Source organism: Littorina saxatilis, linkage group LG16 (assembly GCF_037325665.1).
Source record: "Littorina saxatilis isolate snail1 linkage group LG16, US_GU_Lsax_2.0, whole genome shotgun sequence".
In the NCBI taxonomy this organism is placed as follows: Eukaryota; Metazoa; Mollusca; class Gastropoda; order Littorinimorpha; family Littorinidae; genus Littorina; species Littorina saxatilis.
In genome coordinates, this window is record NC_090260.1 from 24225413 (window position 1) to 24252949 (window position 27537).

Sequence of the window (27537 nt, forward strand, 5' to 3'; positions counted from 1 at the left end):
TTGCTGGGTAGCCGCAGTTGATATGCAATAAATCTAAAACTACAAATAGCAGCCTCTCCAAATTTCACAATCAACTGCAGCTACCCAGCAAAAACACCACAAAACCCCTGGATTTGTTGCTGTTTTTCAGGATTGTGGTCGCTCTCTTTTACACGCTAGATCAGCCTGACTGCGCGACAGATTTGAAGGAAATGTGTAAGAACTGTCAGGTAAGACATCAAATAAACTTTCGGATGTAAAACATGTAATATATCATTTAGTTTAAGTCACTGTTTTGACGGTTGAAAGTGAATCATGCCATCAAAAAACGCCGTTTTTGAGGGTAGGCGTGGTCACGGGCCTGTGACGTCATTATGAGTTATTTCTAATATGCTGACTGTTAGCAAATGATAACAGACATGTCGAGAAAAAATATATCAAGCATGAGCCTTTTAGGCGAATGCTGATATCGTTTGTGAAACATGTCTGTTATCATTTGCTAACAGTCACCATATTAGAAATAACGGTTTTATTACCGTTTAATTCGACCAAAAGAAATTTCGAAGCGACCCCGCGAATTAGACAGAACTGCCGCAATGGGAACTGGATTATGCCTGTCAGTTAAAGAATGTTTTTATTTTGTTTTCGTCCTTACACCTGTTCCTTTGTCCCGTTGTGCTTTCACACTGCCCCGTCCCTGCACTCGCTGCTCCAACCACCTCTGAATTTCGTTCCGCTGCCAGACTTGTCGATTTTACAGACGCTCCTGAGTCACTTCGACGGTGTTCAGTAGTGGGTCTGTCCCGAGCTAACGGACGCAGCCCACTACCTACTATGCCCCCTACAAACGACATTGACTTTAAGTCGCGGAGCCAGACTGAGTGAGCGTCCCCTCCAGAGAGCAGACCGCCACCACGTCCCTCCGTCGACCCCCCAGAACGTCACACGTTGAAGACTGATAGCAGAACTACTATTCAGGGAAGGATCGAACAGGAACACTGAGACCAAGGTCACCATGAGAGCTCCGGGCATGAAGGGCCACAAGAGCAAGGACAATTTATATTTTGGATGATTAATGAGATGAGGATGATTATGCTTTGGATTTCCAATTTGGTTTTTGAGACTACGTGACAGGGCAGCACTCTACGCTTACTGTCATAATATATCCTGGCGTCAACCAGGCCCGAGAACTGCCCCACCTGCGGTGTTGGTCAGGTATACAGAACCTGAGCACCCTCAAAGTCGCATTCGTTAATAAGTGAATGACACTCGGCTGTGTGATCCCAGCCTTCCCATAGGAACCATAGCACTTCCACTCTGGGTAGGAGCCGACCGTAGCCCGAAAAACCCACATGACCCTGATGGGATTCGAACCCACGACCTCCCGGCCCGCAGCCCGATGCGCTTACCACTGCGCTACCGGGGCCGGTGTCAGTCAAAGAATTCTCGTGACCTGGGTCAGCCAATCAGAGTAACACGCCTTTCGTGATGAATATTCACAGGTCAAATGCGTTTGACACACGACAAACCATGTTGAACATGCGTTTCGGTTGCTTCGCTTTTTCTAGTTGAACAGAGAGAGACAGATTTTGAACCGTCTCCAGAGGGATGAGAAATGACGTAAATATACATTTGACGTAAAGCGAGTGACCCAATTTCACTTGATTTTCCGAACTTTGATAATTTAGATTTCAAGTGAGCGAGTCGGCATTGCACACCGCTGTTCCGTAAATCACCCACCGACAAAACTCGCTTTTCGGTATTTTTTAGATAAAGAGAGTATTATCTGACAGCATTTGAAGTGTCATTCTTTAGAATAAATCACACTGATATTGCTGATTTAAATTTTTATTTTGTCTTGTTAATTTTTAGCTTGATAAACAAAAAGGGTCCCTGCCTGAACGTTATAACATTTAGAGGGTCACCTAGAACCCGTCCTGATTGGACAAAAAAACCATATGGGGCACTGAATTGGTAATAAACCCAAATATTACTCAGATTCCAGAAATCCATTTTTAAGCAGAAGAAAGACTGATATTCAAATGCACATGTATTTCCGACCAAAAACCTGCTATTTAACATCTGGGGCCGGTTTCATATACCGCTCTTTGGCGCTCTTAAGGGGTTAAGATGGGGTTAAGAGCAAAGCTAAGATAGGTGCGTTTCACGGACCGCTGTTTGGGCCAAAGAGCGCTCCTATGTCGCTCTTAGTGTAGGAAGACTATGATTGCACCGTTTTCTTCATGGTTTACGTCCTTTAGTCCATGCACGACGACATATTCCACATCAGCAAGGTAACGATTCTTCGCTGCATTCACCGAATGTCTGTTCTGCCTTGCACGACGAGTGTGAACCCGACAGGAAGCGGCTAACCACACGCACTTTTAAGCAATTCCAGATCTAGCTCGTAGTGCACATTTTCGACGTGTTTGTGGTGCTGTTTACACACATTTTCGAACAATAGTCTCAGTCAGTCAACAAAACAAAACAACACGAGTATAATATATCAACAAGGAATGATGCCACGCCGCACTGAAGTTGTTAGTGATGTACATCTTTGGACCGTGTGTTGTGTTGCTCTACGGTCAGGGTGTGAAAAGGGTATGCACACACACACACACACACACACACGCACACGCACAAACGCATTCGTACCCACGGTATCGTACACACGAACTCACACACAGAAAAACATCCTTATATACGTTATCATGCGAGAGAGAGAGAGAGAGAGAGAGAGAGAGAGAGAGAGAGAGAGAGAGAGAGAGAGGTGGGAGGGGGAAAGAGCGAGCGAGAAAGAAAGAGCGAGAGAAGACAGAAAGACAGATGGAGAGAGAGAGGGAGAGGAGAGCGGGAAAGACAAGGAGAGAGCGATTTTAAAGAGGTACAGAGAAAGAGCGATTGAGAGGTGCAGAGAGAGAGAGAGAGAGAGAGAGAGAGAGAGAGAGAGGGGGGGGGGGGGAGAGAGAGAGAGAGAGCTCGGAATGGTTTATTATACTAAGGCCACAGACTCATACACAAACCACGGGGGATGGGGGAAGAACAAAATCAAAACAAGAAGGGCAAAGCCCATACGACTCACATGCTTGACCTTGACATGACCTTGACCTTCAGGGTCAAGGTCAAATAACTAAACCTAGCAATGACATCATACACTAAGAACTGCTTTACACATTTTTCCTACCAAAATACATGTGACCTTGACCCAAGGTCAAGGTCATCCAAGGTCATGCAACACAAAGCTGTTAATTCAAGACATAGGAAGTACAATGGTGCTTATTGGCTCTTTCTACCATGAGATATGGTCACTTTTAGTGGTTCACTACCTTATTTTGGTCACATTTCATAAGGGTCAAAGTGACCTTGACCTTGATCATATGTGACCAAATATGTCTCATGATGAAAGCATAACATGTGCCCCACATAATTGTTAAGTTTGAAACAGTTATCTTCCATAGTTCAGGGTCAAGGTCACTTCAAAATATGTATACAATCCAACTTTGAAGAGCTCCTGTGACCTTGACCTTGAAGCAAGGTAAACCAAACTGGTATCAAAAGATGGGGCTTACTTTGCCCTATATATCATATATAGGTGAGGTATTCAATCTCAAAAACTTCAGAGAAAATGTGAAAAATGTGAAAAATAGCTGTTTTTTGGACAACATTTATGGCCCCTGCGACCTTGACCTTGAAGCAAGGTCAAGATGCTATGTATGTTTTTTGGGGCCTTGTCATCATACACCATCTTGCCAAATTTGGTACTGATAGACTGAATAGTGTCCAAGAAATAGCCAACGTTAAAGTTTTCCGGACGGCCGGCCGGCCGGCCGGCCGGACGGACGGACGGACGGACGGACGGACGGACGACTCGTGTGAGTACATAGACTCACTTTTGCTTCGCATGTGAGTCAAAAACAAACCACACACCAACAACAACCATGAAATAAATACGTGGTGAAAAGAGAGAGAGAGAGAGAGAGAGAGAGAGAGAGAGAGAGAGAGAGAGAGAGACACACACACACACAGAGACACAGAGAGACAGAGACAGACAGATCCGACAGACAGCCATGCAGACAATATATGTACACACTCACACGCAAACACAAAGGGAAGTGTCTGCCGTTTGAACATGTAGTATAGTGCTATCGACACGTAGCGCTATCGACACGTTGCGCTATCGACACGTAGCGCTACAGTACATTGGTTTTTCAAAAATAGTGATATCGACACGTAGTTCTATTGAGACGTAGTGATAATGGCACGTGTGAATTGTGGCAATAGCACTACGTGCCGATAGCACTACTGTTTTTGGCAATTTGTGTCGATAATACTACAGAAAATAGCGCAAACGATACGTAGCACAAATGACACGTAGCGCTAGCGGGACGCACCGGGTCAGGTCTGCTGAAACGTGTCTGTGAAAATGCCGGTCTGTGAAAAATACGTGTTTCTTGGTGTGAAAAAGAGATCGTTTTAGTGACTTGCGCTTTGGATGGGTGCGTATCGCTAGCGCTACGTGTCATTTGTGCTACGTGTCATTTGTCCTACGTGTCATTTGCACCATGTGCCGCTATCGCTACGGTGATTAGTGCTACAAATAATGTGTCTATGGGTCGCTATCATTCGTTCATTATCACTACGTGTCAACAGCACTACATCTTTTAGCGCTACGTGTCATTATCGCTACGTGTCGATACCACTACTCACTGACGACTCTCTCTTTCTCATGTTTTCTCTCGCTCTCACTCCTTCTGGTTTGTGTGTGTATTTATGTATGTCTGTGTATGTGTGTGCGTGTGTGTGTCGTTTTCAGTGTGTGTGTGTGTGTGTGTGTGTGTGTGTGTGTGTGTGTGCGCCCTCAGGACGTCGCCTCCGCACTCCCAGATTCCGCACGCTCAGAACTAAGAACAGTTTTATTCCAAAATCAATTGGCTTTTTAAATACCTAAGTTAATTAAAACTAGTATGTGTGCCGGTGAACATATGCACTGATTTCTGTGATGAATATTTTTTATACTCTTTGATGTGCACCCTTATGCTGAGTGTGATAACCCTCGAATGACTAGTCCTGTGATAAATATTGTTCAATGACATATCTAGTCCTGTGATAATGATAGTTTTTAGCGTTAAACTTTTAGCTAAAGCTGACGGCAATTAACCTATTTGGAATCATGTTACTATTCCTGTTAGTGTACATATATGCGTGCGCGAGTGTAGTATGCTTCGTATGGTATTTTTATCTGTTGTCTTATTATTTGTTTTGTCTTTTAATGTGCACCACACTGAAATTTCTCTGTATGAGATAATAAAGTATTCGTATTCGTATTCGTATTCGTGTGTGTGTGTGTGTGTGTGTGTGTGTGTGTGTGTGTGTGTGACGTATTCTCTATCTTTCTCTCTTGCTCACTCACTCGCTCGCTCACTCACTCTGTCTCTCTCTCCCTCCCTCCCCCTCTCTCTCTCTCTCTCTCTCTCTCTCTCTCTCTCTCTCTCTCTCTCTCAATCGCTCTTTCTCTGTACCTCTTTAAATTCGCTCTCTCCTTGTCTCTCCCGCTCCCTCCCCCCACCCTCTCTCTCTCTCTCCATCTGTCTTTCTGTTTTCTCTCGCTATTTCTTTTTCGCTCGCTCTTTCCCCATCCCCTCTCTCTCTCTCTCTCTCTCTCTCTCTCTCTCTCTCTCTCTCTCTCTCTCTCTCTCTCTCTCTCTCTCTCTCTCTCTCTCTCTCTCTCTCTCTCTCTCTCTCTCTCTCGCATTATACCGTATATGCATACACAGATGTTTTTCTGTACGATACCGTGTGTATGTATGCGTTTGTGCGTGTGCGTGTGTGTGTGTGTTTGAGAGAGAGAGAGAGAGAGAGAGAGAGAGAGAGAGAGAGAGCTCAGAATGGTTTATTATACAAAGGCCACAGACTCATATACAAACCACGGGGGATGGGGGAAGAACAAAATAAAAAAAATAAAAAACACCAACACCAACCATGAAATAAATACGTGATGAAAGAGAGAGAGAGAGAGAGAGAGAGAGAGAGAGAGAGAGAGAGAGAGAGAGAGAGAGAGAGAGAGAGAGAGAGAGAGAGAGAGAGAGAGAGAGAGAGAGAGAGAGAGAGATTTGGTTTGTTTGTTTGTTTGCTTAACGCCCAGCCGACCACGAAGGGCCATATCAGGGCGGTGCCGCTTTGACATATAACGTGCCTGCCGTTTGAACATGTGGTAGTGCTATCGACACGTAGCACTATCGACACGTAGCGCTACAGTACATTGGTTTTTCAAAAATAGTGATATCGACACGTAGTTCTATTGAGACGTAGTGATAATGGTATGTGTGCATTGTGGCAATAGCACTACGTGCCGATAGTACTACTGTTTCTGGCAATTTGTGTCGATAGCACTACAGAAAATAGCGCAAACGATACGTAGCACAAATGACACGTAGCGCTAGCGGGACGCACCGCTTTGGATTATGTTCATCTTGTATATTTTGTTACTTGAATATACAGGCATTGTGTTGGTGCAAACTAGAGTTTTGCAATTCCACTCGTTTTGTTTGATTTTGTGGTAATACTAATATCACTGGCACTCATGCCTTGTTCTTTGTTCCTGTTAAAAGAAACAGAATTTGCGCGTTGTATATCAGTTTATAATCACACTGAATACTGATAACAGCCACCGACTGTGTTTTTATTTTGAGCTGCGGAAGAGTGTGCCTCATTTTCAAGTGAAGTGACTGAATGGCGTAGAAAGTTGAACAAAATGATTCGGGAGTGCTTTTTTTTTTAATGATACAAAATGTGTGCAGATAAAATGGTTTGCCAAGTTTAGTAAGAATTAGAGCAAGTTTAGGAATATCTCTCTCTCTCTCTCTCTCTCTCTCTCTCTCTCTCTCTCTCTCTCTCTCTCTCTCTCTCTCTCTCTCTCTCTCTCTCTCTCTCTCTCTCTCTCTCTCTCTCTCTCTCTCTGTATTGAGTTGCGACGATTCCATACACATACAAAACAAACAAGTCGCGTAAGGCGACATTACTACATTTAGTCAATCTGTCGAACTCACTGCATTGTTTCACCAAGACCGTATAGCATCGTCAGACCCCCGCACGTGCAAAAGGCGGTGAAATTGGCAAGCCAGTACAGCGCTGTAACGGTTGCACTTGGCAGGATAGCACGTGCGCTTTTCTGTATCTCTATTCTTTTTAACTTTCTGAGCTTGTTTTGAATCCTAACAAAAGATATCCTATGTTTTTGGAATCAGGAACCGAAAAGAAATACGATGACATTGGTTTTAAAACCGAGTTATGAAATTTAATTTTGATTATAATTTTATTATTTTTGAATTTCAGAGCTTTTTAAAAAATCCAAATATAACATATTAATATGATTTTGGAATCAGGAAATGACAAAAAAAGAGATAAAATTAATTTTGGAACATTTTCTAAAAAAAAAATGTTAATTACAATTTTCTGATTTTTAATGAGCAAACTCATTAGATAGTTTTAAAGCCTCCAAGCTGAAATACTATACCAAAGTCCGGCCTTCTTCGAACATTGCTTGACCAAAATTGCAATCAATTTGATCAAAAATTGAAGGCGTGACAGTGCGGCTTCAATATTCACTAAAAGCCGGATGTGACGTCATCAAAGACATCTTTATCGGGGAAAAAAATGTCTGGGGATATTATATCCAGACACTTTCATGTGAAGTTTCATGAAAATCGGTCCTGTCGTTTTCTCTGAATCGCTCTACACACACACACACGCACGCACATACATTAACACACATACACCACCACCCTCGTTTCAATAGGGCCTTTTACAGCTGACCGCGCGCTGAGTAATTTCGAGTTACTCCCCTTGGGTACGGGCAAACTCGCTGTCGATACTGTTACTGGATACAGACGAGATGGTCTGCTGCAACTTGTGAAAACTGCACAGCAGTTGGAACTACCGATTAGTTAGATCGATCCGGATTTTACAAGACAGGACGTGCAAGAAAAACTTTCCGAACAACTTCGACAGATCGGATTTCCACCACGCGATCCTTTTACATCCGAAGAAAAAAGTGACCTATCAAACGCCAAACGCACCCAGGATCGGTGTTGTTGACATCCTGAACTATCTCAGTATCTGATTGAGAAAAAGAACGATTTCGACCAGAAGAAGGCGAAAGCTTACAAATCCTTTGAAGATATAACGCCTTTTTTTTATGGCCATGACTTTGTGCTCAACTTGAGATACATGTGCAGAAGTGGAAAAGTTTTTCGTCTACACCGCAGAGGTAAAACCGACACAGAGGCAGACAACCTACCTGCACACTTCCTCATATAAACTGTGCATAATCGTCAGCGAAGATGGGGACATTCTGCTGGGATTTTGCCAGTGTCCGGGGGGAGGGGGAGGGGGGGGGGGGCAAGTACTCTTACATTTCACAACATAGGCATGTTAATATTGTTATTGTTAGTATTGTTACTCCTCACTGAAACCAAGTTAAGCAGGCTGTTCACCCTCAATAATGCTTTTACTGTATTAGTACAGACAGTATGTTTGCATGCATACATGCAAATATTAGTTAGCTTCCATGAAATATTGAATGTATCCCCATTTCACAGCACTAGGATGGGATGTATGGCACTTTGAATTACTAACAGTAGCACTGCCTCTTCCATACCCATCTCCTTTTTTAAAAGAGTATACCTATGGACCAGTGGCAGTGAATGGTTAATGATCATATGGGTTGCTCTGATTTCATTCATGATCAGGTACATTTGTTTTTTTAACCACACAAACACTTAGACAACAATTATTAGAGTATGAGTTTTTCCGCGTTATGATTTTCATTTAAATCCAAGTCACAGCTTCTGTTTTATGATGAGTGATGTAGTTTGAAACACTTGGACAACAATTATCAGAGTATGAGTTTTTCCGCGTTTTGATTTTCATTTAAATCCAAGTCATAGCTTCTGTTTTATGATGAGTGATGTAGTTTGAAACACTTGGACAACTATTATCAGAGTATGAGTTTTTCCACTTTTTGATTTTCATTTAAATCCACTGTGGAGTCACAGTTTCTGTTTTATGATGAGTGATGTAGTTTGAAGTGTTGGTATTAATTTTTCACTGACAATCATTTTGTGCTGGTATTCCCATTTTCACCTGCAGGGTTATGAAATATATGGGGAGAAACTTGGTCAGTAAAATCATCTTCACGCGTGAACTGAAAATTGTCTCTGTTTAAAATTACAATGTATTTCGTGAACACACCTGGAGAATGCCCTTGCGTGATTTAAAACTGCCTGCTGTGAATACTGTTGTGATACTATGAATTTTCTTTTGAGAAAAACAAAAGAATGAAAAGCTTGTAACTAGCTTGTGAATGAGCCTCTTACTTCTATGTGGGGCTAGCTGCTTTGAACTATTTTTAATGCCTGAAAAGGATAGTGATGGAAATTACTAGTTTAATGTCAGGTGTGACATACTATTGATTGAACTATTTTGTTTATTAATCTGCAATTTTGTTACAACCTACTTTGTTTATTTGGTGACAAGCTAGTGGAAGGCACTTTTTAGTGCTTGAATAGTACTGTGATGCACATTATTTATCATTTCAGTCTAGTTGTACTCATGATTACAACCAATAGTTCTTGTGATCTTGTACAGTTATGTGATGTCTCTCACTCTCAGTCTTTTTCCTTGAGGCAAACCATTTTTCCTTTGAACGACACACACTTCAGTTTGACCATTTGTTTTCATTTTTGTGTTCTTGTTGTATGCAACTGCAAGCACCGAGCTGTCATGCTTTTTGTCTGATTTCAGACCATATTCTTTGGGCCATTTGTATGCTGAAGTAGTTTTGTTTTTCTGCCACTTCTGTCAGATTGTGTTTTTTGCAGTGAGATTCATGTTCAAAATTTTAGACAAGATTAAAAGAATGATCCTGTTTCTTAAATGCCTTCGTGTTCATTGGTTTGTAGACTATGTGTCACTTGCTGTCTAGTTTTTCAGTGAAATTGTTTTGCTAACTAGCTGCAGTATCACACTTTGGTTTATGGGGATATATGAAAAAGCTACATTAAAACCATTTCTTCCTCTCTCAGCACATAAAGTCAAAGCATGGTACAATCTTTTTTGTTCCATTTATACTTATGAAGAAAAGCAGCATGTCATTTTCAAGTGCCCCCCACGAAGTGTTTTGTGCAAATATAGGTGTCTTTGTTGACTTTGTCGATGTTGAACCTGTCGATCGTTCTTCCACATAGTTTAATCCATTTTCGGCACTTTTCTAAATTTCTAGAGGGTTTGGAAAACGGTACCCATCCAACGCCGGCCATGTGTGATCTCTCACGGTCTCTTAAATCACTTCCACACACGCCATAACAGCAATGTTTGTGCACCATCGTACAGCTCCACCATTCAAACAACGCGCAAAAGTGGCTGACTTTGCCCGAGGCACAGCGGGCCAAGGTCAAGGTCGCCTAGAATAGCCTTGGTGTAAAAGGCCCTATTCCCGTCTATGTTAAAACATTTAGTCAAAACTTGACTAAATGTAAAAAGAACAAAAGAAGGGTATAGCGTACCTCCCCCAGTATCTCGGCGAGTAAATTCCACCGTGTAAATGGTGTAGACGCCTGCCATGTCAATCGTAAAATAGGGCGTCAGGTCGTTGTCGGCGCTGTGAAAGCACGTTCTTCCAATCTTTGGGGTGTTGATACCGTCTGTCAACCAGCATCCAAGCTTTTTTTCGTAAGTGCTGCTGATCGTCGTGGCCTTGTTGTATAAAACGTTCACTGCAAACAGAAAAACAGACTGAAACTGACCATCGTGCCACAGGCACTCGAAAGGAGGTGGGCGGGGCTTATGTCTTGGATGTCACTTGGTTTGGGCATAGATGTGTATTGACAGGATCGCCAACTCGTTGCGCGCGCTCACCAAGTAGCGGAAAGCGGAAAAGACGATTTTGACAGAACATTTACTTCCGGTACAGTCTTTCAACACATGGAGAAGATGGAGAATTTCGAAGGGGAGGTGGAGTTTGTGGCTCAGGTAAGTGAAAAGCAAACAAAGCAATACAAAAAGATCATTGCTGATGATTGAAATGAGTCATGTGAATCAACAATAAAGATTGATTGTGGACGGCACGTCATTATTTTTGTTTTTAATACTTGAAACGCAAGGGCATCTGACCCACTGGAAAAACCGAAGCTGTGCACGCAAGCTGATCAGCAGATCGTTTTTCTGCAGAATTCTCGCTCACATCGGCCACTATTTTAGCTCAGCGAACCGACAAATTTGCAACAGAACAATTTCTGAATGTTAGAAATTCGGCTGTAGATTTATAGATCCCTTTCTATTCCATGGTTGTTGTTTTTTCAGGGGGAAAGTACCGACATCTCAATCGCTGAAAAGATGACAGCATCACCACAAAAGAAACTGCAAGAATTGCCAAAAGTAAGTAAAAATATTGACAGATCTATGTAAAAGACTATGTATGAAAATTTAGAACTGGAACAACAGATATTCAAGAAATAACCGATAAGTGATATATTATAACTGAACCATTGATTGATTTGAATGTACATCATGCATGGAAGTTAAAAATGGTGCAGGAACTGAAGTCAGATCAACACATCAAAAAGATCAGTGCAATATATTTGTTTTATCTCCCCTCTAGCATAATTCTGTTTTGATAATATGCTTGATGTTTTTAAATTCATTGTCACTTCTAAATTGCATGCTTTATTGCAGAACGCTTGTTCTTTCTGCCTTTCAACTGCCTTTCACCGGAGCTCAGAGAGCTTGTCGACCTATTCTCCACCAAATCGTTCAACTTCAAACGTCAATCAACTGCAATTAATAGCTATCATCCAGCTATTTTTATAGACAGTTAGACTTATTTCTCTAGAAATTTAATTTTACTAAGGGTTTATTGTTTTGCTTTTTTTTCAGACATTCCGTCCCGCACCAGAATTGCTAGAGGTTGTTGCAACTACAACTTTGAAGAACTGTGTCGTGATGTACAGCAGCTTCCCGAGCCGTGGTGCCTCGCGAAGAACGAGGAGAACCTGGTTAAGGTTGTTGTGCTGGAGCCTGGAGGCCAGCTTGGTTAAGGTTTCACTTTGAGTCAGCATTTTCAGTGATTTTTCTACGCAGCTGATGGTGTTTGGATTTAAAGTGTAAAGGAAAAAGTCCCTCCCGAAGCAGCGTGCTGCAGTTTAGACTGGATTGGCGACAGTGTCGAAGTGAGTGACAAGTAACATTTTCAGTAAATCGCTTTGTGTCACAATTATTCAACACCAATTCTGAGCCAAGAGAATGATTTTTTTTTGCATTTAGAATGTTGTGTTTTATAGGTTAGGTGTCTTTCTTTCTTTATTTGGTGTTTAACGTCGTTTTCAACCATTCAAGGTTATATCGCAACGGGGAAAGGGGGAGATGGGATAGGGGAAAGGGGGGAGATGGGATAGAGCCACTTGTTAATTGTTTCGTGTTCACAAAAGCATTAATCAAAAAATTGCTCCAGGGGCTTGCAACGTAGTACAATATATGACCTTACTGGGAGAATGCAAGTTTCCAGTACAAAGGACTTAACATTTCTTACATACTGCTTGACTAAAATCTTTACAAATATTGACTATATTCTATACAAGAAACACTTAACGGAGAAACAAAACCGTTTGTCGCCTCTTACGACATGCTGGGTAGCATCGGTTAAATTCTTTCTCGTCCCAACCAATATGGGACTGACTCCCCCTAACCCGCGGGGGGTTAGGTTAGGTGTGGAAAATTGGATTTGACTGTAAAGCTCTTTAGCAGAGAATGTAAATAAACTTGGCCAAGAAATTATTGCGACAAATTTCAAACTCCCAAATTAAAGCATTGATTAATTCCCGTTAATTTGTTTGTTTGTTTATTTGTTGCTTAACGTCCAGCCGACTACGCAGAGCCATATCAGGACGAGGAAGGGGGGGGATGAAGGGGGCCACTTGTCAAGCGATTCCTGTTTACAAATGCACTAACCCATTACTTGTGTCCCAGCAGGCTTTAGTAAAACTAAATTAATACCTACTGGAAGATTACCAGTTTCCAGTATGTTAAAATAGGCTTAACCTATCTACTGCTGGACTTGCATCAGAACACTAACAGATTAAACTATACATGAATCGCGAGACAAGCGGCAAGAGAAGAGATTTTTGGAAAAAATACAGGTGAATGAGCAAGAAGGCAGAAAAAAGAAAAGAATTCATGAAGAAAAAGAGAGCATGACAGGAAAGAGGAACCAAAAATCTACCTGACAGCAAACTAGAAAGCTCCTGCGGTTCCAAAAACAGGAGGGGCCTTTAATTTCATAACCGCAGTGCCCCACTGCGGGATCCCGTTAATTAATTATTTAAATTAAATGTCACAAGAATTTATGCTTTATTTGGGTGCAACATGTTGAAACTTTGTTTGAGAATGTATCTACTTCATTGATTAAATATATGCATGTGTATGAATAGGAATCTTTCTTGTGTCAAATTGTGCGAATTGAGACTGAGTGAGATAGTGTATGTTGGTACATTACAGGGCCGGACTAGGCAAAGAGGAGGGGGGGGGGGGTGCCAGTGGTGGTCCAGGGGGATGTTCCTCTGCCCCTTGTGAAGCTGAAGAGTAGGTCATATTCTGATAGGAAAATGGTCGCTCCTTGCATGAAATGGCATAAAATAAATAATAATTTTTTTTAAATATGTGAGGTACATGTTTAGGCTAGGGGGGGGGGGGGGTGCGCAACCCCCATAACCCCCCCCCCCCCCCCCCGATAGTCCGGCCCTGCAGTAATTGTCACTGTATGGTGTGTGTGTGTGTGTGTCACTGTGACCAAAGATACATATGCTCTATTTCCGTTCATTCAACTTCCAATTCCATTCAAACGTTAACAAAGTGTTGCTGGTATGCGACTGAACATGTTCTATTTGGAAAGCAAAGCAAATTCCAGTGTACATAGTGGTCAACATAAAAACAATCAGACGCATCGATGCAATACATTTATCAAGTGGCTGACAATTGATTTTGAAATGAAAACTGTTTGCAAAATATCTCGCTGTCAAAATTATATCTTGAACAAGTACAAAAAGAAATTAGGTTTGAACCACAGCAAAATGAATATGTTTCAATTTTTCATGTTGCAGACTTAAATTTACATGGACTCATGCATGATAATACAGAACAGGCACTGAACAAGCCATGTGATACAATACTGAACTGAATAGGAAGAGAAGTACATTTTAACGACAGCAGATTTTAACACCAAAAATCGACACCTAAGTCAACAATCAAGAAGTTCAAATTCAATGTACATGCACTTGATCAGATAGGATAGTTTATACTGCATGAAGAAAGATCATACACAACACACTACAGAGATCCTTCCTGATTGTTCTCAACATTGTATGTTTTCAGCTTTTTCCTCAAACTCTTTTCTTTCCATGTACATTTCGTCCAACATTGTATGCTTTCAGCTTTTTCGTCAAACTCTTTTCTTTCCATGTACATTTCATTTTGTCCATCATTGTCTTCAGTTTGTGGTGGAGTCTTATTTTAAAAAAACCCCAGATGAACATTTTGCAAAGTGTCTTCTTGAACAGCTTGTGAAAGATCAAATGAATACAAAGTGTCATAAAAACACACCGGAACAGCATCACTGTTCCACTGTTCTGCTTTTGCCTGTGTGTTGATGCACAGGTTTCCCAGAAAATCTGTTCCATGGACATCAAATCACCAAAGGGAAGTAATCGCTCTTTATGCATACGACATGTGTAAACTAATAGATTAAGCGAGAGTTGTATATTTCAATGCTTGTTATTCTCTCAGGTGCCAGGAGAAAAGTTTTTTTTGTACAACTCTCGCTTACTCTATTACACAGTCATGTCATATGAATAAAGAGCAATTACTTCCCTTTGGTTATTTAATATCATCAACGCTTTGCCTCATTCTGTTTAAGATTTCTTCTTTGTGTTGCATGGACAGACACATCTGCAATACAAAGGTCAGTTTGCCCTTGTTCAGCATGCTTATCATGTCAGGGGTGGTTTCACTATCTTCACTGTAGGATTCAGATAACTTCAGAAAAAAATGCGAAAATGTGAAAAATGGTCGTTTTTAAGACAACAATTACGGCCCCTGTGACCTTGAACTTGAAGTGAGGTCAAGTTGCCGCACATGTTTTTTGAGATCTTGTAACCATACACCATCAGGCCACATCAGGTGTTGATAGACTTAATAGTGTCCAAGAAATATCCAACGTTAAAGTTTTTCTTTTTTTCGATAAATACCTTTGATGACGTCATATCCGGCTTTTTTGTAAAAGTTGAGGCGGCACTGTCACGCCCTCATGTTTCAATGAAATTGATTGAAATTTTTGCCCAGCAATCTTCGACGAAGGCCGGACTTCGTTATTGCATTTCAGCTTGGTGGCTAAAAAATTAATTTATGACTTTGGTCATTAAAAATCTGAAAATTGTAAACAAAACATGGTTTTTTAAAAACGATCCAAATTTACGTTTATCTTATTCTTCATCATTTTCTGATTCCAAAAAACATATAAATATGTTATATTCGGATTAAAAACAAGCTCTGAAAATTAAAAGTATAAACATTATTATTAAAATAAAATTTCCGAAATCGATTTAAAAACAATGTCATCTTATTCCTTGTGGGTTCCTGATTCCAAAAACATATAGATGTGATATGTTTGGATTAAAAACACGCTCAGAAAATTAAAAAGAATAGAGATAAAGAAAAGCGTGCTATCCTTCTCAGCGCAACTACTACCCCGCTCTTCTTGTCAATTTCACTGCCTGTGCATCGAGCCGTGGACTGACGATGCTACGAGTATACGCTCTTGCTGTAAAAATGCAGTGAGTTCAGTTTCATTCTGTTAGTTCGACAGCTTGACTAAATGTTGTAATTTCGCCTTACGCGACTTTTTATTCTTATACAAAGTGAACGGGAGAATAGGGTCAGTTAATAACTTAACTCAAACAGTGAGATACAGAGAATGTACAGTACACTAATGTGAACGGAGAGACTTGGACACTTGAGTCGAGTCAATACTGATACCGGGTCACGCTCAAGAACTCCAGTGTAATATTTGAAGTTAAAATCAACCGTGAGATAAATTAGCTCAGTTGGTAAAGCGCCTGATCGCTTTTTCTTACATAGTTGTTCACGGGTTTGACCCTATTCCACTGCATTTTTTTCCCATTACTTTAAAAAAACAAATTCGTAATTTGTAATTCTTGTATTTTCTTCATTCCAAACGTTTTAGATGATCTAATGAATCAAAATAATCAAAAGGTTGCATGATTATTGAGTACTTCCAGCGGACTATTTCCCAGAATTACCAAATCTATTTTTTAGTAACATCGGCCTTTGTCGAATGTCCTTTGGGTATCGCCGCAACCACATATAATTGTGAGATTAAGAAAACGTACAAAACCCAAATACAAACGGAGAAAGTCTGAAACCGATGAGTCGACACACTCTCGAGAACCCAAGTGTAATGAATGTTTGCAGTTCAACTATTTATGTTCATGCGTGGGAATCTCCACTGATAGTAATGGTAGTTGAGCTCTTCCAGTTTAGTCTTCTGTCATTCTGACACAACCTAAAAGGGTACATCATGTCTGAACATCATCTGTAGAAGAGTGTGAAGTTTAAAGCTTAGCTTACAAAACCCCAGCCTCTTCTGTACATATTACCCATCAGCCACACATACATGAACTGTGAAATACAATTACTCACTAGCAATTTCTCACGTGAGTCAAATCTTGCATTAATAAAATTATTGCAACTAGCATTGTAAATAAGCCTACAGAGATTACAAAGTTCAATGACTGTAAACCAAATCATGAAGGCTCTTCCATGGCCTGTTGTCTCTTTCTTTAATCACAGGCCTCCTAAAACCAGTCTTGAACGGTCGTCTTCAAGGTCTTGACCTGTGACACCCGTACAGCTTCACGGAACAGCCTCTGCATGACAAAACAAAAAATAACATGAACTTAGATCATCAAACAACTATCATTGATTTGAGAAAAGTCTAAAGTTTATTTCCTGACGCCTGTAAACTTGCTAAAAAAACATACAGACACACAAACTTGCATACACACCATTCGCTTTTACAACACACCAACTATACCTGAGTGAAGAAATTACAACACATTGTAATCCTTGTAGAAGAGAAGTAAAAAAAATACATACCCTAATATTTGTTTTAAAGTTACCTTTAGTGCTTTTAGTTATGCGCTATAGAAATCTCCTTAATAGCTATGGCTTTTTATTTGGGGGCCTTCGGAAATCTATATATATATATACGACTTGTGTCTGTCTGTCTATGTGTGTGTGTGTGTGTGTGTGTGTGTGTGTGTGTGTGTGTGTGTGTGTGTGTGTGTGTGTGTGTGTGTGTGTGTGTGTGTGTTCGCGATGCACGGCCAAAGTTCTCGATGGATCTGCTTCAAATTTGGTGGGCATATTCAGGTACACCCCGGACACAATCTGGTCAATTTTCAACACGTGCTCTCAGCGTGCAGCGCTGAACCGATTTTGGTTTTTCTGTTCATCCATTCCCAGTAACTCTTCCTTATCTTCTCCAGTGTTTTGCGTTTATCTCCCTTCCTTCGTGTGGCGTCAATTCTTATTCCCGTTACTATTTTTAGAAGGTCACTGTCCACAACGCTCAATCCATATTCCCGTTACTATTTTTAGAAGTTTTCCTTCGTGTGGCCGAATCGCGTACGGCGCGCCACTCACCCGGCGAAGCCGGCGTACGGTGCGCCACTCACCCGGCAAAGCCGGGTATTCGCCGGGTATTCGGCTCTACTTCTTCCCGGCGAAGCCGGCTACCCGGCGAAGCAGGTATTCATCTAGTTCATAATACATGTACTATGACATGCAGACGCATATGTGACGACTTCATGCCGTTTGCTAACATCATTATTACGTATGTAGTCGAAAATCCATGACACTGACAAATGAGCTAAGGAACTTGGCTTCTAGCAATTTAACGTGAAGTGTAAAAGCTTTGACAACTATCATTCACATGTGAAAACATGGCAAATTTAAAATTGATTCCAAAGAACAAAATTTGAGACAAAAAGAGCTTCTCGCCACGCCATGTGTGATTGCATGCGCCTCTCTTTGATTGGCTCGTAGCGGACCGTTGGAACTGACCGATGCGGCGGACAGTGCCCCACGCACAGCTTAGCTTAGCGTCACTACGCAAGATTCCAGCAAGCTGAAAGGTCAAGTTTTTGTATTTGGCGAGAATGTTTATTTCTTTGTTGGTTTTTAACGATGTTACAAGCATATGTTTTTGGTCATTCCATTTGCAGACGTTTGCGGGAATGCATTGAGTCGGGATGCGATCCTCGCATGCGTCCTGATTTCAAACTTGATAGCCAAATGTACGTTAACAGTCTGGGCAGGGGAGGCTTACGCCTCCAGCAATTTGTTCGAAAAGATGGCGCCGGATCCAACTACTTGCGAAAGATTTTTCGCACTGCACCCGACGTTGTGATCTTATAACTTGGGGGAAATGATTTCAGGTTTGCAGAACCTATGGATGCTGAGGAGTTTGCCTTGACGATGCTGGCATTCGCTGGCCTCCTCCATGGGGTTTACAAAGTTAAACAAGTTGTGGTTTGTGGCATTCTGCCTCGCTTCAGTCCAACCGCCGATTACAGAGGATCGCGGGGCTTATCGGCCACAATAAAGCAACGCTATCACGCCTGGGCTCAAGATATTAACGCCAGGCTGGCAGAACACAGTGCTGACTTGCATTACGTCACGGTTTGGTGCCATGACAAGTTTCAATTTCAGGAGGAGAAAAGAGGCTTGTTTGCGGCCGACGGCGTACATTTGTCTGAACAGGGCAGTTACCTAATGTATAAATCGGTACGAGGCGCTCTGATCGCGGCCAGCAAACGCTTGAGGGAAGCGCAGGCAGCCTTGCCAAGCAAGAGCACTGTACACGTGTACGAGCCGCGCTGACAGCGTGACCTATTTGGCTGGAGGCAGACAGTCTCCAGCGCTGTGTTTGTGACCAGACTCTCGCAGAAGCACTGACGGGCCCTGTACCAGCGACCTACTTTCCGATAGGTTACACGGTGAAGGCTCAGACTTCTGGGGTGGTACACGCGTGGCGGCTATTTTTAGCCAGGGCCACGCTACACCTGATATTTTGGGTTGCGTTGCAGGGAGGACGGACGCCTAGCGGCGTCGGAAGCCAGCGGTCATCGGGTGCCATCCTTTTTTTTGAGGATGAAAGTCGCTTGTTCATTTCAATGCTTGTTATTCTCTCAGGTGCCAGGAGAAAAGGTTCCGTACAACTCTCGCTTACTCTATTACACATGTCATATGCATTGAGCGATTACTTCCCTTTGGTTAGTTGATACACTTTTATTCCAGTTGCTCGAGCACCAACAGCCTTGTTGTTTTATCCACTTTTATTCCAGTTATCTTGTATGCGCTTGAAAAACTTATATGTGGGGGGAAATGCATAATTATGATGTTTTCTCTAAATGTTTTTGGGTGCGCTGGATACACAGCCACACGTTTTCTGCGCTTGAAACACAGCCAAGGGGTTTTCTATGCCGGGCTCAAAACACACATTAACCACTTTAATTCCAGTTGCCTGAGCACCAACAGCTTGGTTGTGTTAACCAGGTTAATTCCAGTTGCCTGAGCACCAACAGCCTCATTGTTTTAACCCCTTAATTCCAGTTGCCTGGGCACCAGCAGCCACAGCTTTAATCGTGTTTTGTATGCGCTTGAAACACAGCCACAAGTTTTATGTGCTTTAAACACAGCCATGTTGCGTGCGCTAGAGACACAGCCACAACTTTTCTGCGCTTGAAACACAGCCAGTTTATGTGCGCTTGAAACACAGCAACAATTTTTAGGTGCTTGAAACACAGACATTTTGAGTGCGCTTGAAACACAGCAACACGTTTTGCTGCATGAAACTCAGTTTAACCACTTTGATTTCAGTTGCCTGAGCACCAACTGCCTGGTTGTGTTAGCCACTTTAATTCCAGTTGCCGGAGCACCGACAGCTTGGTTGTGTTAACCAGTTTAATTCCAGTTGCCTGAGCACCAACAGCCCATTGTTTTAACCACTTAATTCCAGTTGCCTGGGCACCAGCAGCCACAACTCCAATCGTGTTTTGTGTGCGCTTGAAACACAGCCACAATTTGAATGTGCTTGAAACACAGCCATTTTGCGTGCGCTTGAGACACAGCCACAACTTTTCTGCGCTTGAAACACAGCCAGTTTATGTGCGTTTGAAACACAGCCACAATTTGCTTGAAACACAGCCATTTTGAGTGCGCTTGAAACACAGCCACACATTTTTCTGCATGAAACTCAGTTTAACCACTTTTATTTCAGTTGCCTGAGCACCAACAGCCTGGTTGTGTTAACCACTTTAATTCCAGTTGCCTGAGCATTAACAGCGTGGTTGTGTTAACCAGTTTAGTTCCAGTTGCCTGAGCACCAACAGCCTCATTGTTTTAACCACTTAATTCCAGTTGCTGGGGCACCAGCAGCCACGGCTCCAATCGTGTTTTGTGTGCGCTTGAAACACAGCCACAATTTGTATGTGTTCGGAACACAGCTATTTTGCGTGCGCTTGCGACACAGCCACAACTTCTCTGCGCTTGAAACACAGCCAGTTTATGTGCGCTTGAAACACAGCCACAATTTGTAGGTGCTTGAAACACAGCCATTTTGAGTGCGCTTGAAACACAGCCACACATTTTTCTGCATGAAACTCAGTTTAACCACTTTTATTTCAGTTGCCTGAGCACCAACAGCTTGGTTGTGTTAACCTCGTTAATTCCAGTTGCCTTAGCACCAACAGCTTGGGTGTTAACCAGTTTAATTCCAGTTGCCTGATCACCAACAGCCTCATTGTTTTAACCACTTAATTCCAGTTTCCTGGGCACCAACAGCCACAGCTCCAATCGTGTTTTGGTGCGCTTGAAACACAGCCACCAGTTTGCTGCGCTTGAAACACAGCCAGTGTATGTGCGCTTGAAACACAGCCACAATTTTCATGTGCTTGAAACACAGCCACAAGTTTTATGTGCTTGAAACACAGCCATTTTGCGTGCGCTTGAGACACAGCCACATCTTTTCGGCGCTTGAAACACAGCCAGTTTATGTGCGCTTGAAACACAGCCACAGTTTTTAGGTGCTTGAAACACAGCCGTTTTGAGTGCGCTTGAAACACAGCCACACGTTTTTCGCATGAAACTCAGTTTAACCACTTTTATTTCAGTTGCCTGAGCACCAACAGCCTCGTGGTGTTAACCACTTTTATTCCAGTTGCCTGAGCACCAACAGTTTGGTTGTGTTAACCAGTTTAATTCCAGTTGCCTGAGCACCCACAGCTTGGTTGTGTTAACCTCTTTAATTCCAGTTGCCTGAGCACCAACAGCTTGGTTGTTTTAACCACTTTAATTCCAGTTGCCTGAGCACCAACAGCTTGGTTGTTTTAACCACTTTAATTCCAGTTGCCTGAGCACCAACAGCTTGGTTGTTTTAACCACTTTAATTCCAGTTGCCTGAGCACCAACAGCTTGGTTGTTTTAACCACTTTAATTCCAGTTGCATGAGCGCCAACAACCTGGTTGTTTTAACCATTTTTATTCCAGTTGCCTGGGCACCAGCAGCCTGTAGTAAGCTCGGTTATGGGCAGTTTAAGCCAGTCCTTACGATCAAAGATGCTCTCTCCTCAGTCGGTTAGATGCCAAAACACAAGCCTACCCGCCCTGGACCTGCAGCCCAGAATAGGCAGACATGGCCGGCAAATAAGAGGGCCACAAAGACGACGACAGGGGATCCTCCAGCCCAACCTCAGCACAGACAGTGGCTACAGAGGCACAAGGGACACCACCTCCTGGGATGGCCCAGCTCCTCCAGGCGTTGGAGGGAAAAATTGAAGCAGCGGGCAGGCGGCAGTTGCGGCTCAGGTCAGGGACACCTGCCAGACGCCCCCGCCCAATCAAATGGCAGGACCGGCCAACACTGACGCCCCAACAACAAGCCAGACACCCCAACAGTCGGCGGACCTGGCGAGGACCTGGCCACCCAAGCCTGCACTGCAGCCACGTTTGCAGTCACCGAACGCATAGCAGGTACGTCTGGAGGGTTTACATCAGCCGCGCTGGGCCTACCATCACTGGTACCATTAAGAATCAAACAGAAGTTGGGGCGGGCCCAAAACCGGTTCAAAGTGAGCCATTGCAAAAGTGGCTCGAAGGCTACAGGCCGGATCTCGCCAACAGATTAGTTTCAGGTTTTTAGGGGTGGTTTCAACATTGGCTACAAGGGTTCTTTAGCCTAGGTCAAATCCAAAAAATTTGAAGCCAGCTTTAGACGATCCCACAGTGGTGGACGAATGGGGATCAGACTCCCGCTAGACAAGTTAGCCAAATGTCCAACTGCTATTCAGGCTTGCCTGCGAAAACAAAAAAGTACAGTTAAGAGATCTGCAGTCCATCATTGGTACACTGAACTTTACGTTACTGGATATGCAATACACAAGCTTTTCTCTGCCGCGGTGTTGTTTTCTTATGTTGCAGGTCTCGAGGGTTCTCAGGCCTGGTACTTCACGGACACAAAAGATCGCCCCGAGACACGGGAGATAACGAAAGTCCAGAACTGTGTATTTTTGCATTGTGTACAGTTAAAAGCAAGCTCAGGTATTTTGCAGTTCAGTCTATCTCATTCCCTACCTTCTGTGGGGTCAACACTTCTTTTTTAAGGCAAAAGGGAAGTGTTTATGGCCCCTTTGTTGACCCAACAGAAGGGCAGGGGAGACAATCGGCCAGCAGTGCCCTGCTGTGCTATAATTTGATGCTAAACTTTTTCAAGTTTTTTGTAAATATGTTTTGGAAAATTGATTTTGAAATTGCTATGATTTTTCACAAAAGTTAAAAATCATAAAAAGCTTCAATTTAATTCAATAACATTTCACTTTACGTGGAATTAACTGCAAACAGCTGGTGTGGACATTTAATTTGTTTGAGTGACTGATAAGAATGGAACGAGCGGATGAGTGCGCGTTCAGTACAGCTCTGATGGACAGTAACCAGCTGTAATTCAGTTTGTTAGCACATGCACTTACACAAAAGAGCTTCTCGCCACGCTCGCGTGGCGATGGGCAGTTTGTGTGATTGCATGCGCCTTTCTTTGATTGGCTCGTAGCAGACCGTTGGAACTGACCGATGCGGCGGACAGCGCCCCGCGCACAGCTTAGCTTAGCGTCACTACGCAAGATTCCAGCAAGCTGAAAGGTCAAGTTTTTGTATTTGGCGAAAATGTTTCCACCACCCACCCCTCCTCCATTTTATCAATCATGGAGGCATGCATTTTGTAACTTTTTTTTTTCTTAATGGTTTATTCAGGCATCAACATTTACAATATAGTAGGAACATGTGACAACACAGCAGTTGTGAATTATCTTCATATGACAAATAATAAGTGAATCCTCTGTAAATGAAACAGGAGAACAAAAAGACACAACGGAAAAACATGATATTTGACTAGAAAATACGGATATAAACTGTATTATGTTTTCCATTATTCGACTAAGGTATTGTATGGTAGCCACTTCTTTAAAAAACATGTATACTTCATTTCCATTTGGTGTACATATTTGTCAACTTTATGTAAGTAAGACAGTTCTTTGAGAAACATTTGCAATGATGGTTTTAGTTTATTTATTCTACATTTATATATGTAAAACTTTGCTTGTAATAAAATATAATCAAAACCCTCATCAGTCTTACTTTTTGGGTCATAGCCAAATAATACTAATGTGGGGCTGAGTGCAAGTCTGCTGCAGTTTTGACATTTCTCCTTCATGTGTTTTTCAAACTCAGTCCAAAATGACTGAGTATGCTCACATAACCATAAATAATGCAAAATTGTATCTCTTTCTACATTACAAAAACTACACTGGTTGCTCGCAATCACCCCCATGTCTTTCAGCATTGAATTGGTTACTAATATTCTGTTGTTGATTTTTATTTGAAACCATTTTAATTTTACTTCTTTTATTTTCTTTGTAACTAAAAAAACCTTTGTCCATTCTACCTCTCTATCCAACAGTCTTTCCCAATTTTTTAATGCCTTTGGAGAATCTACTTTGCTAATCAGCATGTCGTATATGCGTTTTGAACCCTTCTGCAAACTTTCCAAAAAAACAAGTGCTTTTGGTTGCTGAATATAATTGCAGCTATCTATAGCTAGGTCACATTTTTGCAAATATTTTTTAACAGCACTTACACACCCACAATACTTCAAAAAATTAGCCTGAACCCCAGTTTTCGCTTGAAATTCTTGTGTGTTTAAAAAACTGCCGTTGTCTTTTAATATGTCTCTAACATAAAATACATCTTCATTACTCCATTCCTCATAATTAATTACTTTCTCAGCAATCTTAAATTTATTATTCAAAAAGAGAGGTTCTGCCAAAATTTCTGCCTGCTCTTGGATTTCCACTCTATCATAAAAGTTTTGATAAGCTTCAAACGTGTCTTTCCAAAACATATTCACTCTACATTTAGCCAACAGTTTAGGCCCATACTTATGTACTTTCTCTAATTCTGGGCATGTTGACGCAAGTATATGTCTCCATTTCGGCGCGACCAAACTTGTTCTTAGTTTACGAAACCAGGTAAGTTTTAGTGATTGGATGTATTCTCTAAGGGAAGGGATATTAATACCTCCTTCTTGAATATTATGAACAGCCACAGATCTTTTGATTTTATCCCTTTTCATATCCCAAACAAATTCAAAACACATCTTCTCTAGCTGTTGAATTAAACTGTTGGGTGGATTTGGTAGCATAATCCACAAATAGACAAGCTTTGATAGAATCAGGGATTTTAACACTGCAACTCTCCCAAGTGGCGTAATACTTCTTTTTATCCATACATTAAAAAGTCTTTTAGTCTCGTTCAGTTTGTCCGTAATGTTTAGTTCCGTCATGTTTTTTAAATCATTTGTTAACCCCAGCCCAAGGATTTTAAATTTGTCTGGATACCAAGTCATATTGGTGTTGGGTAAAAATTTCACAGTACTATTTCTTTTACTTCCAAGCCACACATTACAAGTTTTGTCATAATTCAGTTTTAGACCCGATATATCTTTAAACCTGTCCAATTCACTAACCAACTCTTCAAATGATTTACAATCTCCATTAAGAAGAAAATTAGTATCATCCGCGAACTGACTTACTTTAAATTCTGTATCTAATATATTTATTCCTTGAATATCTTTGTTTTCTCTTATTTTACAAGCTAGGACTTCGGCACACAATATGAAAAGATACGGTGAGACCGGATCTCCTTGTCTACACCCACGGCCAATCTCAAAACTTGTGGAGGCCTTACCATTTACTATTACAGATGATCTTATATTCGTGTAAAAAGCTGAGATCCACTGACATATACTATCTCCAAAACCAAATGTTTTCATCACATTGTGCATAAAGTTCCAATTTATGGAATCAAAGGCTTTTTCAAAATCAACTGAAACCAACAAGCCTGGTGAATTGTTTTCTTTTAAATAGTCAATCAGATCATATAACAGCCTTAAATTATCTCCAATATACCTACCAGCTACAAAGCCTGATTGATCTTCATTTATGAGATTTGGAAGTACTGTTTTGATTCTGATAGCTATACATGTTGACCCAATCTTATAAATTACATTTAACAGTGATATAGGCCTCCAGTTCTTTATAAATTCTCTTGGTTTGTCCCCCTTTGGTATTCCAATAATAATACCTTCTCTCTGAGTAATTGACATTTCTTTTTTCACAAAATCTTCATTTAGTGATCTGACAACAAATCCTACATTTTGTAACTTTGTGGAGCTGGAGCTTTGTTTCATGTCGCTGGTTGATGTCCATTGTAATAGTCAAGAGAGATAATTTGTATGTTCGGATCAGGCGCTGGAGCTTTGTTTCATGTCGCTGGTTGATGTCCATTGTAATAGTCAAGAGAGATAATTCGTATGTTCCGATCAGTTTCCTGCTGTACATTTCGCTGTTGTTGTTTTTCTTGCATGCCATGCCAGGGTGAGCTGACACCACCGTTTGAGCTTCGGTGCAGTACCGTCATTGACAGGTCCGGAACCGAAGCTTAAGCTTTAGTTCACAGATCGCATCGGTCCACAGCCTACTTCCCTTCGCCCTGAGTGGTTTGGGTTGAGTAGCCCGCGACTGTGGCATCTGGCATTCTTTTTTCGGTTTACTTACTAACCTGGTTAATCCTTAGGGTCAGGTCGAGGGAAGTAATCCCCGGGCTCTTTCTCGATTTTTATCAGTTTCTGTAGGTTTGCCTCAATCGTGTTGCGACCCGCAAAGGGCCCCCTTTGTTTCACCCAACAGTAGGGCAGGGGAGACAATAAGTCAGCTGCTCTGCTGGGCTACTGACGCTAAACTTTTTCTTCTTATTCCTTGGTAAATATATTTTGGCAAGTTGATGTTTAATTTGCTACATTTAATCCCTTCGCTTGACCCAACAGAAGGGCAAGGGAGACAATCGGTCAGCAGTGCCTTGCTGTGCTATTTGATGCTAACTTTTTCATGTTTTTGTACAGTTGTATTTGATGCTAAACTTTTTCATGTTTTGAACATTTTGTTTTTTTTGCCCCAGTGTTTGACCCAACAGAAAGGCAGGGGAGACAATTGGTCAGCAGTGCCCTGCTGTGCTATTTGATGCTAACTTTTTCATGTTTTTGTACAGTTGTATTTGATGCTGAACTTTTTCATGTTTTTGTACATTCATATTTTGCCCCTTTCTTGACCCAACAGAAGGGCAGGGGAGACAATCGGCCAGCAGTGCCCTGCTGTGCTATAATTTTTGTAAATATGTTTTGGAAAATTGATTTTGAAATTGCTATGATTTTTCACAAAAGTTAAAAATCATAAAAAGCTTCAATTTAATTCAATAACATTTCACTTTACGTGGACTTAACTGCAAACAGCTGGTGTGGACATTTAATTTGTTTGAGTGACTGATAAGAATGGAACGAGCGGATGAGTGCGCGTTCAGTACAGCTCTGATGGACAGTAACCAGCTGTAATTCAGTTTGTTAGCACATGCACTTACACAAAATAACTTGTTGTTTTGTAGACATGGATTTTATCTTCTTCCTAAAAGGACCAGGATGATTTTACAAATTATGAAAAACAACTCACTGTTGATGGCTTTTAGTCGCAGCGTACACTATGGTCTCTTTCCCTGCCCTCCCCCGGAGCCCCCTGTCAACAACCTTGTAACCTCTGGAACACCTTCGTCATCACAGCATCAGTAGTCGTCTTTAGTTCATGTCCACCAACCACACCGAGCTCATGGTCATGGATCTGAAACAAACAAAACAAGTCAACTGAATTCCAACAAGAAGGGCAAAGCCCATACGACTCACATGCTTTACACATTTTTCCTACCAAAATACATGTGACCTTGACCCAAGGTCAAGGTCATCCAAGGTCATGCAACACAAAGCTGTTAATTCAAGAC

At 41.7% G+C, this 27537-nt stretch overlaps 1 protein-coding gene and 1 long non-coding RNA gene across 2 annotated transcripts in view; one reads left to right on the forward strand and one right to left on the reverse strand.

Moving 5' to 3' along the window:
• LOC138949936 (uncharacterized) overlaps positions 1–27537 on the reverse strand; it is a 251406-nt gene that overhangs the window by 157073 nt on the left and 66796 nt on the right. Inside the window, exon 4 of the mRNA XM_070321720.1 lies at positions 10542–10751. Within this exon, the coding sequence (XP_070177821.1) occupies positions 10542–10751 (210 nt within the window). The remainder of the gene's footprint in view (positions 1–10541; positions 10752–27537) is intronic.
• LOC138949802 (uncharacterized) lies at positions 11272–12856 on the forward strand. The gene is made up of 3 exons (XR_011450458.1): positions 11272–11412; positions 11911–12314; positions 12734–12856. It is a non-coding gene; the product is annotated as an uncharacterized lncRNA (long non-coding RNA).